Source organism: Balearica regulorum, chromosome Z (assembly GCF_011004875.1).
Source record: "Balearica regulorum gibbericeps isolate bBalReg1 chromosome Z, bBalReg1.pri, whole genome shotgun sequence".
Classification (NCBI taxonomy): domain Eukaryota; kingdom Metazoa; phylum Chordata; class Aves; order Gruiformes; family Gruidae; genus Balearica; species Balearica regulorum.
In genome coordinates, this window is record NC_046220.1 from 30,061,573 (window position 1) to 30,076,928 (window position 15,356).

A 15,356-nucleotide genomic window follows, 5' to 3' on the forward strand; every position below is an offset into this window, starting at 1 on the left:
AGATCCAGACAGCTTTATCCCTAAAGAGTATCTTTAGAAAACAAATTAAGAAGACCACAAATATTAAATCCTGAGAATATGTGTACAAACCTGGCTTTATGTTGCCTGTACATACCGAGCAGAAACCAAGAATAAGAACTCACCCTTCACCCACTGCTGTATCCTACAATAACAAGCATTCAGCCTTTTTTTTGTGAGTTTTCGTGTCTCTTTTTTCTCCTCTCTTCCAGCAAAGCACTTCATACAAGAAGCCTTGAAGCAGAGCTACACCTGAGTTTTCAAGGTTGTAATCTGATATCCAGGCTAATCAGCGTTCTCACTGACAAAAAGAGCACTGAGAAGTTTAAGCACATCTGAAGCACAGTTTAACATTTTACATAAAAGATGGCATTACTGTAATGGCTCTAGCCATTGCTTGGGCACTTCTCCCAGCCAGCATCCCATTAAGCCCAGAGAGACATAACAGGACGTTTACTCTGTACTGAATCATAAAAAGTTGTCCCCAGCTGAATTAACATCACCTGCAGAAATATCTGTATTTTCCTTAACGTACTGCTATCTAAGTAAGTTTGACCCGACTTGACCCAGTTAAACTTCTGACATCTAATGAGAACTTAAGGTAGCACAGCTGAGATCATAAAACAAGCATGTGCAATTGTTGGAGAATAATCACACAGAAACTAAATCACTTCACAAGTCAGTTTTGGGCACATACCTACATTTTTGGATGCAAAACTCATTCAGAAAATAATTCTGACTTAAGTACTGGTAGACCCAAGAAAAATATTCACAGCAGAGTCTTCCAAATATTTTACTTCTTATTCACTTACGTGAAGATGCATGTATTATTAGCAACTAATGTTAGAATATTGATTTATCATTCTAAATAGATTGTTCTGCAATTAACACTAGAATTCTTAATTCTTTCCCTTTCAAATAATATTTCTTTGCCATTATTAGAAGCAGTAGAAATAGCCACAAAGATCAGATTGTCCAGGCAATAACAGGTTAACAACAAAAAGGTTAAGTGAACTGCTAACGCACAACAGATGTACATCTGATTTTAAATCTAATATAGATATTTTGGGCTATTGGTTTACAAAAGTTTGACCAACTACCATCTGGATATGCAATATAACACACACATGCATGTCCTCAGCATATCTCACACTATTGCCATTACATTGCAGCTTCTGCTAAACAAGGAGCAACAAACTAACCTTCATGCTATGTCCCTAAAGTCACCAGTGAGACACCAGAGTAAAACAATGAAAGGCACACGCTCTACAGAACTCCTGCAAACATCTCATTCTCCCCCAAATCCAAATGGCTTCATGTCATCCCTTTCTACCCTGCCAGCTCAGAGAGCAAAGAGAGATGTGCATCATTTGCATGTTACCTCTACATAATCATCAATTTTCACAGACTCCTCCTTCAATATCCTCACCTACCGTCAACACCACAATGACTCTCACACCGGATCCTTTCTATCCCTATTTCCTGTTTTCCATTTCCTCCCTAACTCTCAGCTCCCCTATTTTTATGGTATTACATCTTCAAAATTATGGATGTTCCTGTTTTTTCCCCTGTCACAATCTGTCATTAACTACCAAAAAGAATCTCCATTCTTGCAGGTTCAAGAAATCTTAAAAAAAAAAAAAACAAAACAAAGAACAGTGCTTTTAAAATAAAATCACAAGGGTTGCAACATGGAGAACATGTGTTTCTTTTAAAAATAATGGTTCATTTGCTATAGAAGAAACAATTGGCACATAAGATATCAATAGAAGTCAGAGATAGAAGACTTGGAGAAAATTCTAATTTCACTAATAGTTGTAGCTGGGAGAGGCTGTGTCTTGTCTTTTCTCTTTAATGCAGTTACCTTCAAATTAGGGGGTCAAAATTTTAGTAATTAATTAATGCAAAAGCTTTACTCATTAATGGACTTACCCAGTGTGCTGTTGAAACCCCCCCCCTCTCTTGAGCCACTCATTACTTGGCACAATTTGTCCCTTTATTTTTGAGCCACATACCTGAGCAGCAGACCAGTGCATCAAGGCACCCCCTTAATGTGCTTGGTTCTTGCTCACTTGGTAGCAAGAACAGCCTGGTATATCTGTGCTTGAACTGTGACATTCTTGTTCCCTCATTGCTTGGGAACAATAGTGATAATCACCTTGTGACAACCTGGTACACCTGTACCTATCCCCATAAATAGTGATTCTAAGTGAGACCCTTTGGAGTTCTTTTGGGTTGTGACCAGTATCTCCTGTGTGCTGAGATACCTCTCAGGTGCAAACTTCATGAGAATAATCTGTCAGGGTGAAGCCAGCCTTCTCCAGTCTCAACTATTGCCTGCTGAGGAATGCTGATGCATTGTATTTACTCTAAACTCAAAGAGGGAAATCTTAATTATAAGCTAGCTTCCTTCATCCACTTGTCTACTTATATATGTGTTTAAATACATACATTTGCCTTTATGATTGTGAGGGGCATATATCACTGGGCCCAAATATTTCTGTTTGTTTATACCTGTTTGTCTTAAGTCTTATGTTTTTATATATATGTACATATATGTATCTATATACTTTGATTTAAATTAGTGTGAATCTTGTCATCTTTGAATTTGTAATTAAGCTGTTGTTTTAATCATAATATATTTTACTGAATTACTTGTAAATCTTTAAAATTAGTCATTAAGTGCTGCTAAAATGCAACCTTTTATTTACCTTATACTATTAAAAAATTTTGAATTGACTAAATTGTAACTGTGTTAAGCACCTTCATCCACAATACTGTGTTTTTCTGATTTACCATCTCACCTCTGTATATTGCAAAATAACCTCGACAATTTTATCCTTATTAATTACTTGAGGTAGAGACCTCAAGTGATGCACAACAGTCTCAATTTTTTTTAAATAAAGCTACTCTGGAAACAGCATGTTTCTCATTTCTAATTATGGCATGGAAATATGTTGCAAAGGAAGTATTTGTACTGAAACTAATCACTTTAGGATAACAGCAGGCTACTATAAACAGGATTAGTATCACAAATCAAACTTGTCTCAGGATGGAGTGATTACATGATTACAGGATAGCTCTTTGAAGGAGAAAGGAATCATTACCACATGGTCTGAGGCACCTTGGCCCAACATCTTGCATACCATGCCACAGTGTTTAATATTAAGGGAAACAGAGATCATTATGGTTCAAATGTTGTCTCGGCCTAAATCGAAACTGATTTTCTAAAACTTTCAGCTTTACATTAACGCTACTGTTTCTATGTTTAAAAGACTTATCCTTCTTATCAATTAGCAAGAGTTCTCAGATACACAAAACAAAAATCCAACCAAATTATGTTTCATCCAGAAAGGCAAAGATGAACAGCAACAGACTGCAGTATCAGAGCTCAAGAAGGAAAATAGAAACAAAGAGGGTTTAGTCCCTTATCTTTACATAGCTCTTTATTGGTTTATGGCTCTTAATTACACTAATCAAACATTTAAAGGGATGCCATCTTCAGTACACCTTTATGAAAAAGAAACAAACACAATGCAACCATATTTAGTAGTTCTGTTTGTAATTAACTTGCTGGTCAGGTAGAATAAAGCAACGTTTGTTAATAGTGCTTCACTTGTACATATATGCTGGTTATTCCAGCTGGCCATAGTGACTTTCTCGATTTTAATTTTCTCTGGCTTCTCTACTGTGTTTTCAGTTGTGCTTCATTAGATGTTCAAGGTCAGATTATAATGAAAAGATTTTAATATAACAGAGAAATTAACAAAAAAAGCAGGTAAGTCTACGCTGGAAGAAGATGCATCCATGCCTAAGCATGCCAAAGTAAGTTCATGTAAACAATTTGTTTTTTCAGTTGGTGACCAGACTTCTTAGAGGTCTGGCTGCCCTCCTCTCTCCCATGTTCCACTGCCATGTAAATCCAGCAGGAATGACCTGGCTTAGATTCAATACATATATTGAAAGTATGGGTATTCTCCCAGGAGCACCACCACATTTCATTGGTTCTTCCACTTTATGCAGAGATAGGAAGCCCAAATTTCAGTCGCTAAAACGCTTTAGTTTCCCAGGGGTGCTTCTGTTTCTTCTGCTAAGAAACTCACTTTCCTAACAGAGCAAAGCTGCTTTCTGTTCAGGGCTGACATTTCCACTCTTGCCCTACTTTGCCCACCTATTTCTACTGATGACAAATTTCATATTGCCCATTTAAAGATATTTAAAACACAAATAAGGCATAAGTTAAAGTCAACAAAGCAAAACTTGGTGAACCTGTGACGTCTCAGAAAGGGATACTCACAGAGTACCCTCATTCACATATTTATTTCTGTCCCTCTCTGCAAAGTTTCATTTCTTTAACGAACTTGCAACACAACAGTAGGTAGACTGTGCACTAAGAAATAGAGTTTAGCATTCCAAATAAGTAACTGGAAAAATCCCCAATAAACCTACCTGTGATTTCCCATATCTTTCTGTCTTGAGTTAGCCCTAGTTTTTAAAAAGAGGGTATCTAAACACATATTTTACTGCTTGCATTTGTCCTGTTCCATTCAAGTATCCCGGGAAGCTAGATGTGTAGAAGGAAGGAGTGCGTACTTCATTTCATCCTGGCAGCCTTTAAGAATAATCCTATTTAATTTTATAATCCTCCTTCTGCAATGTCAAACTTCAGCCTATATGTATCAAATGGACCATGAATATTGCTACCAATCTTTTTTTCTTTCCCCTTTTATGAAAAATTGTTGGTGAACTGTTTTCTAACGCTTACTCTCAGCACAAAAGAAGCTGTAATTGTCTCAAATTTCTTTTCGAAAAGTATCTGGTGTGGAAGTTACTCAATACCAATGTGTAACTGCAACATCACTCAAGTGGGGAGCCAGGGGTGCTATTTCTGGTTGACGAGTGGCTTGGTATTTAACTCGTTTCAGGGTTGGCTGCTACGCTATGGTCCAGGATGGGTAATGGGGTAGTTGTGCTCCAGCCTGATAGAAGCAAGAAGTCTATTATTTCTCAGCCTTACACCTCACAGCCTGTAATAGCATAGCCTCCCAGGGCAATTGACGAACACTGTGAGTTGCTCCTGACCACCTCCTCCAAGAGCCCTACAAAAGCAGAGATGCTCACAAAAGCAAGGATTTACCTTGCATTTCCACTGCAAAGCAAATGTCAGGCTCACTACTCACACCCAATACAATCTGTGCATTCCCAATCAGTTTAACCCTATGCCAGGAAAGGAGTTGCAGCAGGTTAAGTATTGCACTGCCACTGAAAGAAGCTGTACAATCAAAATGTAGAAGTACAGCTCTCCAAAACTGTCCAAGCTGTCCAAAAATTCAAGTGTACTTGCCATGTCAGACACTACTCTCATTGCAGGAATCACTAGGAAGTGTAACTAAGAACTATATTAATTGGCAGTTTTCCCACATAAAAATGTTGGAACACTGTGGTTAAAATCCTTCCCTAGGAGGAAAGATGTCAAAACAAGGATTCAGCCTTTTCTCAGGCGGAATCCTATCCTTAAAAGTGAATGTGTGCAGAATTTTAGGACTACAGAAAATATTTTTTACTTTATTACTATTGTTCTACAACAATTTCATTCTGCTTATTTTGAGACAACCTATAAGGTCAGACTATCCTCTATGCATAAGTACAAAATAAAAAAATCACAGTTTTATAGACGCTCTATTATGTGTCCTGAATTTAAGGATCATGTGAATTTTGAGTATCCTAAAACAATCTAAAATATTTTGAATGCATCATGTGTCATTCCCTATTAGTAAATAGCACTAATCTTCAAAACACTATTTGTGTCAGAAATAAAAAAATTATACATTTCCTGTAAAGGTGCTTCAGGGTTTGGGGTTTTTTTTTTCCCAAAAGTACCATACAAGCATTCCATTAGCCAAAGAATGCAGGTTTTTTGACATCCTAGTATATTTCGGTTTTAATTAAGTAGGGCATTACCATCAGAAGTGTTTGTTAAAATGTTGTTGTTCAATGATATTTGGCACATCTCTGCATGACACAGAACTACTGACATCCATTCTTTTGCTGATGCAGGCAGTAGTGCTTTGGACAGTGCTTTTTAAATGCATGTAAAACAGCTGGAGTAAATCTGTGACCACTTGTCTATAAACTATTGATCACATTTTTAAATACCTGCTTGTTAACAGCAATGAGGCCACCATATACTTCTCTAGAGACAGCTTTTCTCTGTATTGGATTGGAGATGTGTTAAGACTTGTTCCCACTCAAATCACTGGGAAAATGCACATTAATTTTCATTGCAAATAGTATTTAATGCTGATTTTTTCAGGGATTTATAGAACTATAAATATGCTATTGACCATTTCGCATTCTTAAGATCCAGTGAAAATACAGAACCACACAGAGGAATTTCAAAGGTTCTTTCCAGTGAATTAACTCAGCTGGCAATGCTGTCTGTTTAGGCAGATCTCCACACGTTTTGTTAGACAATCTGCTAAGTGCTGTGATGAACAGCGTAGCTATATTGAGCTGCACTGTCCTGTCTATCCTCTGTGTATACATTTGCTCTTGTTTGCACTTCCTAACAGTCTGAACATATCCCATTGCTTTAGGTATAAGAAGACATCCGAATCCTTTCTCCACCTATTTATTGTAGACTGCTTCAGTTAAAAAAAAAGAAAAATGTTGGGAAAACACCTGCCTGTCACCACATAGCCATACAATACTACCTAGGCAATTCAGTGCTGAGAAAAAACATTAAATGCCTCTCTTTCTGAAATGATAGGAGTAGGACATAAAGCACACACTTGCCGTGTTTACAGCTCTCTTTGGCGAAATGCAGTGAGACTACTTCAACTTTCGTGCTAGCAGCAGACCAGATGGTTGGTAAAGAACAAGTAGCCAAATTTCTCTAATTCTAAGTCCACAGTAAGTTTCTCCTACAGCATGCTCTAAAAGAACTACCAGTTGTAAGTTATATATTTTACCAGCTACAAATAAAACTGTTCAACAACATTTGACATGTTTTTTGTTATTTCAAATATCATGGCAAAACACAAGCAAGCAGTAGAAACAACCACTTAAATAATCAATAGTCCAGCTCTGCAATTCATCACTTTCAGAAAAGCAGTCTCATTGGCATCAGCATGACTACTTACATCCTGGTATTTGGCTAATGATGAACAACAAGTAGGTAATCAGCACACAGATGGAGAATTCTTGGAAATCTCTCCTTATTAATCTTCCTGCAGCACCAGTGGAGAATCCCAAAATGTACTTAGAGTAAATCCCATTGAGCTACAAAAGGATGTAAGAATCCACAAGAGTTTTACCAAGCAGTTGGACAGGGCCATCACCATTCATCATGTGAGCTCTGAGATTACACCATGGTCATGGTGATAGAGTTTCTAGATGGTCCATATATATCTTCAGTCTTTAGTTCGATTAGCAAATATCCACTGAGCTATGTTTGCTTCATTTGTCAAATGAAATCAATGCTGACAGTCAGAATTTGGTTAGTAATTATCTGGGAGTAGAGGTCTCCTTTTTCACTTGTATATTCACATGATTAACATGGTATGTTATGAAACCCATTATTATCATCCATACTGGCTTTTGATGAATAGCTCAAGAAAAAACACACTACTGAAGCTCTCAAGAACTGTGAAATAAGAAATATGAGGAAGCTTTAATGTTGTGCTGTACATTGCATGCTTCACCCAACTGCAATCAGTAACTATTCAAAAAGCATGTAAATCCCACTTCAAGAGGATAAGGTGCCTAACATCTGCAACAATATTCTTCTGTCTTTCTGCATATAGAAGGAGCAGTTAAGACTTCTACGCAGACAATTTTTTGTATTTTCTGAATGTGACTGGCATGTCAAGTCTCTCCATGCCTTCAAAAGTTGGAACTAACACCAATATCCTAACTTGGATGGCACAACAACTTCATGCAAGGCCTTTTTTTCATTTTATTAAAGACCAGGTATATTTCACAAAGCTAGCCATACTGCATCAGCCACACATCTGTACTGCTATATAAGACCGTCCCCTGCACATGATGGCCAAACCTTTCCTATTGGCCTTTACACCTTGTGGTGGGTTGACCCTGGCTGAGGGCCAGGTGCCCACCAGAGCCACCCTATCACTCCCCTCTTTCATTAGCCAGGGGAGAAAAAGTACAATGAAAAAACAACTTACGGGTCGAGATAAGGACAGGGAGAGATCATTCACGAATTATCATCGCAAGCAAAACAGACCGAACTTAGAGAGGGAATTCATCTTATTTATTACTAAGCAAAACAGAGTAGAGGAATGAGAAATAAAACGAAATCTTAAAACACCTCCCCCCACCCCTCCCATCTTCCCGGGCTCAACTTCACTCCCGGCTTCAACCTCCGCCCCCCTCAGCGGCACAGGGGGACGGGGAGTGGGGGTTACGGTCAGTTCATCACACGGTGTTTCTGCCGCTTCTTCCTCCTCAGGGGGAGGACTCCTCTCATCGTTCCCCTGCTCCAGCATGGAGTCCCTCTCATGGGAGACAGTCCTTCACGACCTTCTCCAACGTGAGTCTCTCCCACGGGCTACAGTCCTTCACAAACTGCTCCAGCGTGGGTCTCTCCCATGGGGTGCAGACCTTCAGGAGCAAACTGCTCCAGCGTGGGTCCCCCACGGGGTCACAAGTCCTGCCAGCAAACCTGCTCTGGCATGGGCTCCTCTCTCCATGGGTCCACAGGTCCTGCCAGGAGCTTGCTCCAGCGCAGGCTTCCCACGGGGTCACAGCCTCCTTCAGGTATCTCCACCTGCTTCAGCGTGGGGTCCTCCATGGGCTGCAGGTGGAACCTCTGCTCCCCATCATCCTCCATGGGCTGCAGGGGGACAGCCTGCTTCACCATGGTCTTCACCACAGGCTGCAGGGGGATCTCTGCTCCAGCGCCTGCAGCACCTGCTCCCCCTCCTTCTTCACTGACCTTGGTGTCTGCAGATGTTCTTACATCTTCTCACTCCTCTCTCTGGCTGCAAAAGCACTGTTCTTTTCTCTTTCTTAAATATGTTATCACAGAGGCGCTGATTGGCTTGGCCTTGGCCAGCGGCGGGTCCGTCTTGTAGCCAGCTGGCATTGGCTCTATCAGACACAGGGGAAGCTTCTAGCAGCTTCCCACAGAAGCCACCCCTGTAGCCCTCCCCACTACCAAAACCTTGCCACGCAAAACCAACACACACCTCTTCACACTTCCTCCTGTATGGCAAAATCACTGTTGTCTGTCAGACTACAGTTACTCTCTTTGGTGAATAAGAGATTCACTAAAAGGCTATTATTTACAGAGTAGAATGCTGGAAGTTCTGTTTGTTAGATAGAGATGCTGTTTTTCACACTGAAAAGAAAAATTGCTGAGTGGAATCTAAGCTGCATGTTAAGCAACTTATAGCCCACTTGTTTGGCTTTCCAAAGTGTATGCAGCCTAGTAATCCTAACCGCAAGGGTTTGAAATGAGAGTATATCTAAGACATTCATACCACATTTTCTCTGAAATTTCTTTATATTTAAAATGAAAAAATAAATTGTAATTCAGGTAACTACAATGAAATATTTGTAGGTTCAAGTTTCAATGGATTTTTACATCTTAAAAGAGAAAATGTAGTTTGAAATATTGCTTGGCTCTTTTTGCAGGGCAAGGCCTAGAGGAAAGAGTGGAATATGCAATGTATGTATGATGTTTTTTCAAGACTCTTGGAAACAGAGCAACTTACATATGTAATAGAGCGCAAGTAATGACTGAATAAAGAATGACAAATAACTTAAGATTTGTTATGACAACTTTGACATAATAGCACTCTGCAATTTTTTTAACTATGTGTCTGATGCAGCAACACTCTCAAGAACAGATGCTTTAACTATTTCACTGCAAACAAGACTATGCAATTGAGGATCATGGCAACACCAGTCAGCATCAACAACAGTTTCCAATTTTACTTGAGATACATAGAATAGTTTATATTTCAGCTGCAGCTTTCTGAATGGGGAACATGATGCAGGCACATGCATGCTGACAGCCAGTAGGCTGGGAGTAAGCCGCTTCTCCTAGAAGTCCGACTGAATAAAAAATTACTAATGGGGCTCCTGGGGAACTGGGATCTGTTTAAACAGTGAATTTCAATCTATAAATCAAGTCGAAACAATTACAGATATGCAATGATGTACATCACTTTTGAGCAGACATTTGTGATAATTACCTCTACCAATTTCTCTGCAAAATTTTCTCTAACCTAATTTTACCCATACGCAATGTAGAAGAAAGTAAAATTCTAACAAGAACAAGGAGTACAGAAGTCAAATGCTTTTCCAGAACTAAGAAATTCTTTACCTGATTGCTTTCAAACCACCTTCAGTTGACTTCCAGTATTTTTCTTCACAACTAGTTCTGCTACCATGCTTTGGAAAATCTGACAAAATGTCAATAATTAGATGCCAACCACCTAGAGTTGTGTGAAACTTGGCGGATTCACTTTGCAGGAGTGCAGGCAAATATTTTATTTGGTGTCAATCCACATATGTTCCCTCTCCACCACTTTCAGTCTAGGTTTTGACTTTTGAATAAGTCCAAAAAGGCAAATGAATAAGCAGCCAAAATTTGACCATGCAAATAAAATATCAGGCAGGCATATCTTCATGAATCAACAATGGAACGAGTCAGATGCTAAATTTGGAAAGAAATACAAGAAAATATCTACCATGTGATTGTGGTGATTTACACTCATCTAGCCACCCAAAAAACCCAGGGTCACGATGATGTTAACTCGCCTTAGCGCCATTACTCTTTGTATTCTATATTCTGTAAAGTGCTGCAGGCGTGTGCATTTATGATGCTATATAAAGGCCCAAAATGAGAATAATAGTCGTAATAATTGTTTTTGTTTTAAATCCTGCCAGCATTTTACATCATCCCAGCTGCTTTCTACTCTTTCCATCCACCCCCAAGTATCTTGGGATTGCAACACACTGGATCACCACCGATGTTGTCAGTGTGCCCAGTTTTGGTCTTTATCTGGTAAAAATCACGACTGATACAACAGAAATTATAGCAGGTGAAATTTGTTTTAAATAAGGGAGGTATGCCACAGAAGTAATAACCATTCAAAAGGTCTGACTGTATTAACATTTATGCTGAGAACATACTCATTGCATACTTTTATGGAGGAATTGAAAGGAAAGAAGGGTATGGAGTGCCAAATTCAAGTAACTACAGGTATCACATGTTGGAAGTTGTGAGGTAGAGAAAAAAGGCTAAAGGGATGAGAGGAATGAAAGCAAAGGCATAATGAAGATGATAAAGCAGACATAAAATATTGGTAGAGGTAGAAAAGACAGAACAGTAGGATGATGTAGGAGATAAGGAAGATAACACAGATGAGAAAGATAACTTTAAAATATCGGATGGGAATGAAGAACAAATGGATTACAGATGGACTGGAGAAGAGATGCTGATACAGGGGAAAGGAAGGAGAGAGAGCGTGGAGGTAACTAATTACAGGCACACACTGAAGACCAAGATAAAATTAGGGATAAAGATGAGAAAAATTGAAGAAAGAATGGCTTAAGAATAAAAAGGAGTCCAAAAAAGGTACGGGACTGAGAGACAAACATGTATTTGGAAATGGTACAAAGAACATCAAAACTCTACAAGATAAAAGCAGAAGTAGCATTTGAAAAAAATTATGAGTGGGATAATAAAAGTATGAATGGCCCAATGGTTAAAAATAAGGATAAGTACAGAGATAGAACCCAAGAGGATATGAAAGAAAGAAGACCTCAGGAAAGGGATGGAAGTAAAAAGCAGCAGATAAACCTGATACTTGGATGGAGACCTTCCTGCTACCCCTGCATGCAAGGTCATCTTACCAATCCACCACAGGTACTGAAGGAGGCGAAGGAGCCTGGGTAGCGCAGGACAGCACCACTGTAGTAACAAGCTCTCTCAGGTTGCGACTGTGCAGCACCGGCTGGGCTTTTGCCCTCACCCCCAAGCCGCTCCTCCACGGCAAAGCCCGGAGCCAGGAAGCGGCTGTCCCTCTTGAGCAGCAGGTAGAGCTCTCGAGCAAAAGCTGGGATCCTCAGGAGCACCTCATCTCCGTCCTCTGCTGGAGGTGGTGGTGGAGGGGATGGTGGTGGTGGCAACTGAGAGGCAGCACCAGACCCCTGGGGCAGGGGGGACCAGTGGTAAAACTCCTGAGACTCATACTCATCCTCAGTGTTGTCTTCCTCTGCTGCCTCCCCCACAGCCTGGGTCTGCCCTTCTACCGAGGAGGAGACTGAACGCACCTCCCGGGAACTGCCGGCCACTTGGCTAGGTGTGACGGAAGCACTGAGGGTGCTGCTTCGGTTCCCACAACTGGGGTCGGTGCTACAGCCCCCTCCACCACCGCTGCCACCCACTGGCTCCTGCTGGCCCCGGCTCCACAGCGCAGGGAAGACGATCTCCCACTCCTCAGTTTCTTCTGAAGCATGGAGACCTGTGGGAAGGCCAGCAGATGCTTTCAATGAGGGCAGCACCCAGCAGCTCACAGCACCTGCCAGAAACCTGTCCTATGCCACCTATGACACGCTCCTGCTGGCTCCCAGCCCACCAAGCATGCCACCCAAAATACAGTGGGCTCAGTTTGGCCCTTTCATCCTGTCCTTACACATGGCAGACGGGCCAGCCGCTAGAGGTCTCTGTGCCTGTTCAGGTGTCTAGGACACACCACGGTCCTGGTAAAGACTGAGGGAGAGCTGAACCTCAAGCTGGGTACAAGTTGTGTTTGTACCAGTAGCTGGGGATGTTCTTCATCATGACTATCACCTCCACGCAAGGAGAATTGCACAAAACTTTCATCATTTAGACAAAGTGGTAATATTTTCATACAGCTAAAAAAAAAAAAAAGTAATTTTAGCAGGGAAAACCTGAACAAAAAAAAAAGGAAAATTTCAACCTTGTTTTCAGCATGTTTTGCAAGACCCACTACGATTTCAATAGTGCAGCCAAATGCACACACACCCCATGGCTGCACATTTGCAAGTGCACGTGCAAGTGGCAGATGCATGCACATGCTGTATCATCATTATAATTACAATCAAATGGCACGGTAATCACTAATCAGTGATGTCTGTGTATTACACACATCACAATTTAACCAAAATTCCCAGCCTATTCGCATTATGTTTATAAACATGAGTACATACAATCTCCACCAGCCTGAAACAGAAGACAGTTTTATTTACACATTCATCCTACACACGCTAGGAATAGCAGTGCTGAGACGACAGGGCCGCCGTGAGAATTAGTATCTCATACAGACGAGCACAATGCAATGCACCCTCACAGTGGAGGCACGCATTATCTGATCAAGCATCGGTCACAGGGGACGGGCACATCTGTTGAGCGCTTAACAGTGGTCCGGTACCGGCTACCGCAGCCGGCGGGGCACGGAGGCCGCCCCGACGCTCGGCCCAGTCCCGCGGAAGGCGCGCACTTACCTGCGGCGAGCCCGCTTGACAGCACGCACAGCTGGTAGAAAACGCAGCAGACGCGGCTCAGGCGCATCCTCCCGCCCATCCCCATCGGCTCCGCGCCCGCGGGACACCGGCAGGCAGGACAGGGAGGGCCGGGCCGAGTCGGGCCGGGCGGGGATCGCCGCGGCGCGAAGCCACCTGGGCGCCCGCGGCGAAACTGCAGGCGAGCGCGAAGCTCACGTCCCAGCGGGGCGGGCGGGCAGCGCTGGACGTGCAGCGCGCGGCGGGTTTGGAATGTGTGTGTGTGTGTGTGTGCGTGTGTGTGCGCGCGCGCGCGTGTGGGCGCAGGCAGGCAGGAACGCAGCCCGTGCGCGCACACAGCGCCCGGCGGCGGGCGGGCAGCTGCGCCCCGGCGGCTGCAACCGCGCTGCCCCCGCCCGCCGCTCGCCCCCACGGGGCGGGACGCGCCGGGCCCCGTCCCCTCCGGCCCCGCCCCGCCTCGCCCGGGCGGGCCCCCGGCGCGGCCCCCCTTCCTCCCTCCCTCCCCACCCCCCGCCCCGCCAATGCCGCCGCCGCGCCGCGGGCGGGCGCCCGGACAGCTCCGCAGGCAGCCAGGTGCTGGTAGTGCCCCGCGGGCACCTTGCGCGGCCCTCGGGAGACTGCGCTTCGCACCCCGCCCACTTCCACCGGCCGTGCAGTGGCACACACCGCGTGGAGCCCGACAGCAGGAAGGGCTTCTCTCATACCCGCCGCCAACAAGGCGTTCCGCACAGCCTTTGCCTCAAATTCAGGGAGTAGCAGAGATTGACCATTTCTGCCTGGTTTTTTTGTAATTTGATTCCAAACTCCTTTTTCCTGCATTACACAGCTTTCCATGGAAACCCATCGCTGTCCACCCCAACCCTTGTCAGTAGAGGAATGATTAAATGAGGAGTCGAGCAAAAGCTTTCAATGCAAATCTAGCATCAGCATAAACTGCAGAGGCAACAAGTAAACATGTCCCTCTAAATCCTGATTTCTTATCATAACTTGTGCTGCTCTACCTACTGTTGGTGGTGTCAAAGGTTAGTATGATGCCTTAAGGGAAAGCAGACAAATCTAGTGGGGAGAGGAAAGCCATCTGTTGCATGAAGTGTAAGCTACGGAGTTGCAAGAATTCTTTCTAAAAGTTAGTTGTATAAAATGAAAAGCAAAACAAACAAACAAAAATCACGTGTTAGGACTCTAAATAAAAACCATGTTTAGATTCCATAGAAGCCAAATGCAGTTGGGGTTAGCTCTCTGCTGTGTTCAATAGCTGCTTGAAACCTATGCTGCATGGGTATGTATTCTCAACTACCTCCAGACAGTATTTTTGACAGTAGAAACAAGATGACAGATTTGCATCTAATAATTTAGGAACCGGGTAGTTTTCCAGAAGCTGCAAACCAGTATTTGCCTGATAATTAGGTTACCTTAAAAAGACATTTAAAGTGAAGCTTTGTTTCCCAAGTAAACAACAACATACATACTAATTTACAGTGGAATTAGTTAATAGGCCCAATACTGCAACCTTTCACAGTCAAAACTCTCCTTACAACTGATTAGGAAATGCAGTAAGATGCAATTTATAGGCTCCTGTACAAATACTAGTTACAAATTCTGATTGTATTTTTTAAAAACAAATCAGAATATATAGACAAGATGCAAAAATACACAGAGAAAATCTTTACTTACAGTGGATGCAGTTACATACCAAAAGGTATAAATGGACAACCAGCAGGAATAAGGAAAAAAGACATGGCATGTGGATTTGCTCATTTTAAAACTGCGAATTGCCGTAACTTTTCAATCTGCTGAGGTTGAGTTAGTCCCTTTGGACC

The 15,356-nt window shown here is 42.3% G+C and overlaps 1 protein-coding gene across 3 annotated transcripts in view; it reads right to left on the bottom strand.

Moving 5' to 3' along the window:
• The window catches only part of ADAMTS19 (ADAM metallopeptidase with thrombospondin type 1 motif 19), a 154,951-nt gene extending 141,006 nt beyond the window's left edge, over positions 1-13,945 (bottom strand). For 2 of the 3 annotated variants that reach the window (XM_075740363.1, XM_075740364.1), the window contains exons 1-2: positions 13,519-13,932; positions 11,905-12,515 (exon numbers count right to left, since the gene is read on the bottom strand). In XM_075740363.1, the coding sequence (XP_075596478.1) occupies positions 11,905-12,515; positions 13,519-13,603 (696 nt within the window). In that variant the 5' untranslated portion in view covers positions 13,604-13,932. Of the gene's footprint in view, positions 1-11,904; positions 12,516-13,518 lie in introns of all 3 variants that reach the window. The other variant, XM_075740365.1, reaches the window with a different exon arrangement.
• Positions 13,946-15,356: the final 1,411 nt, after the last annotated feature.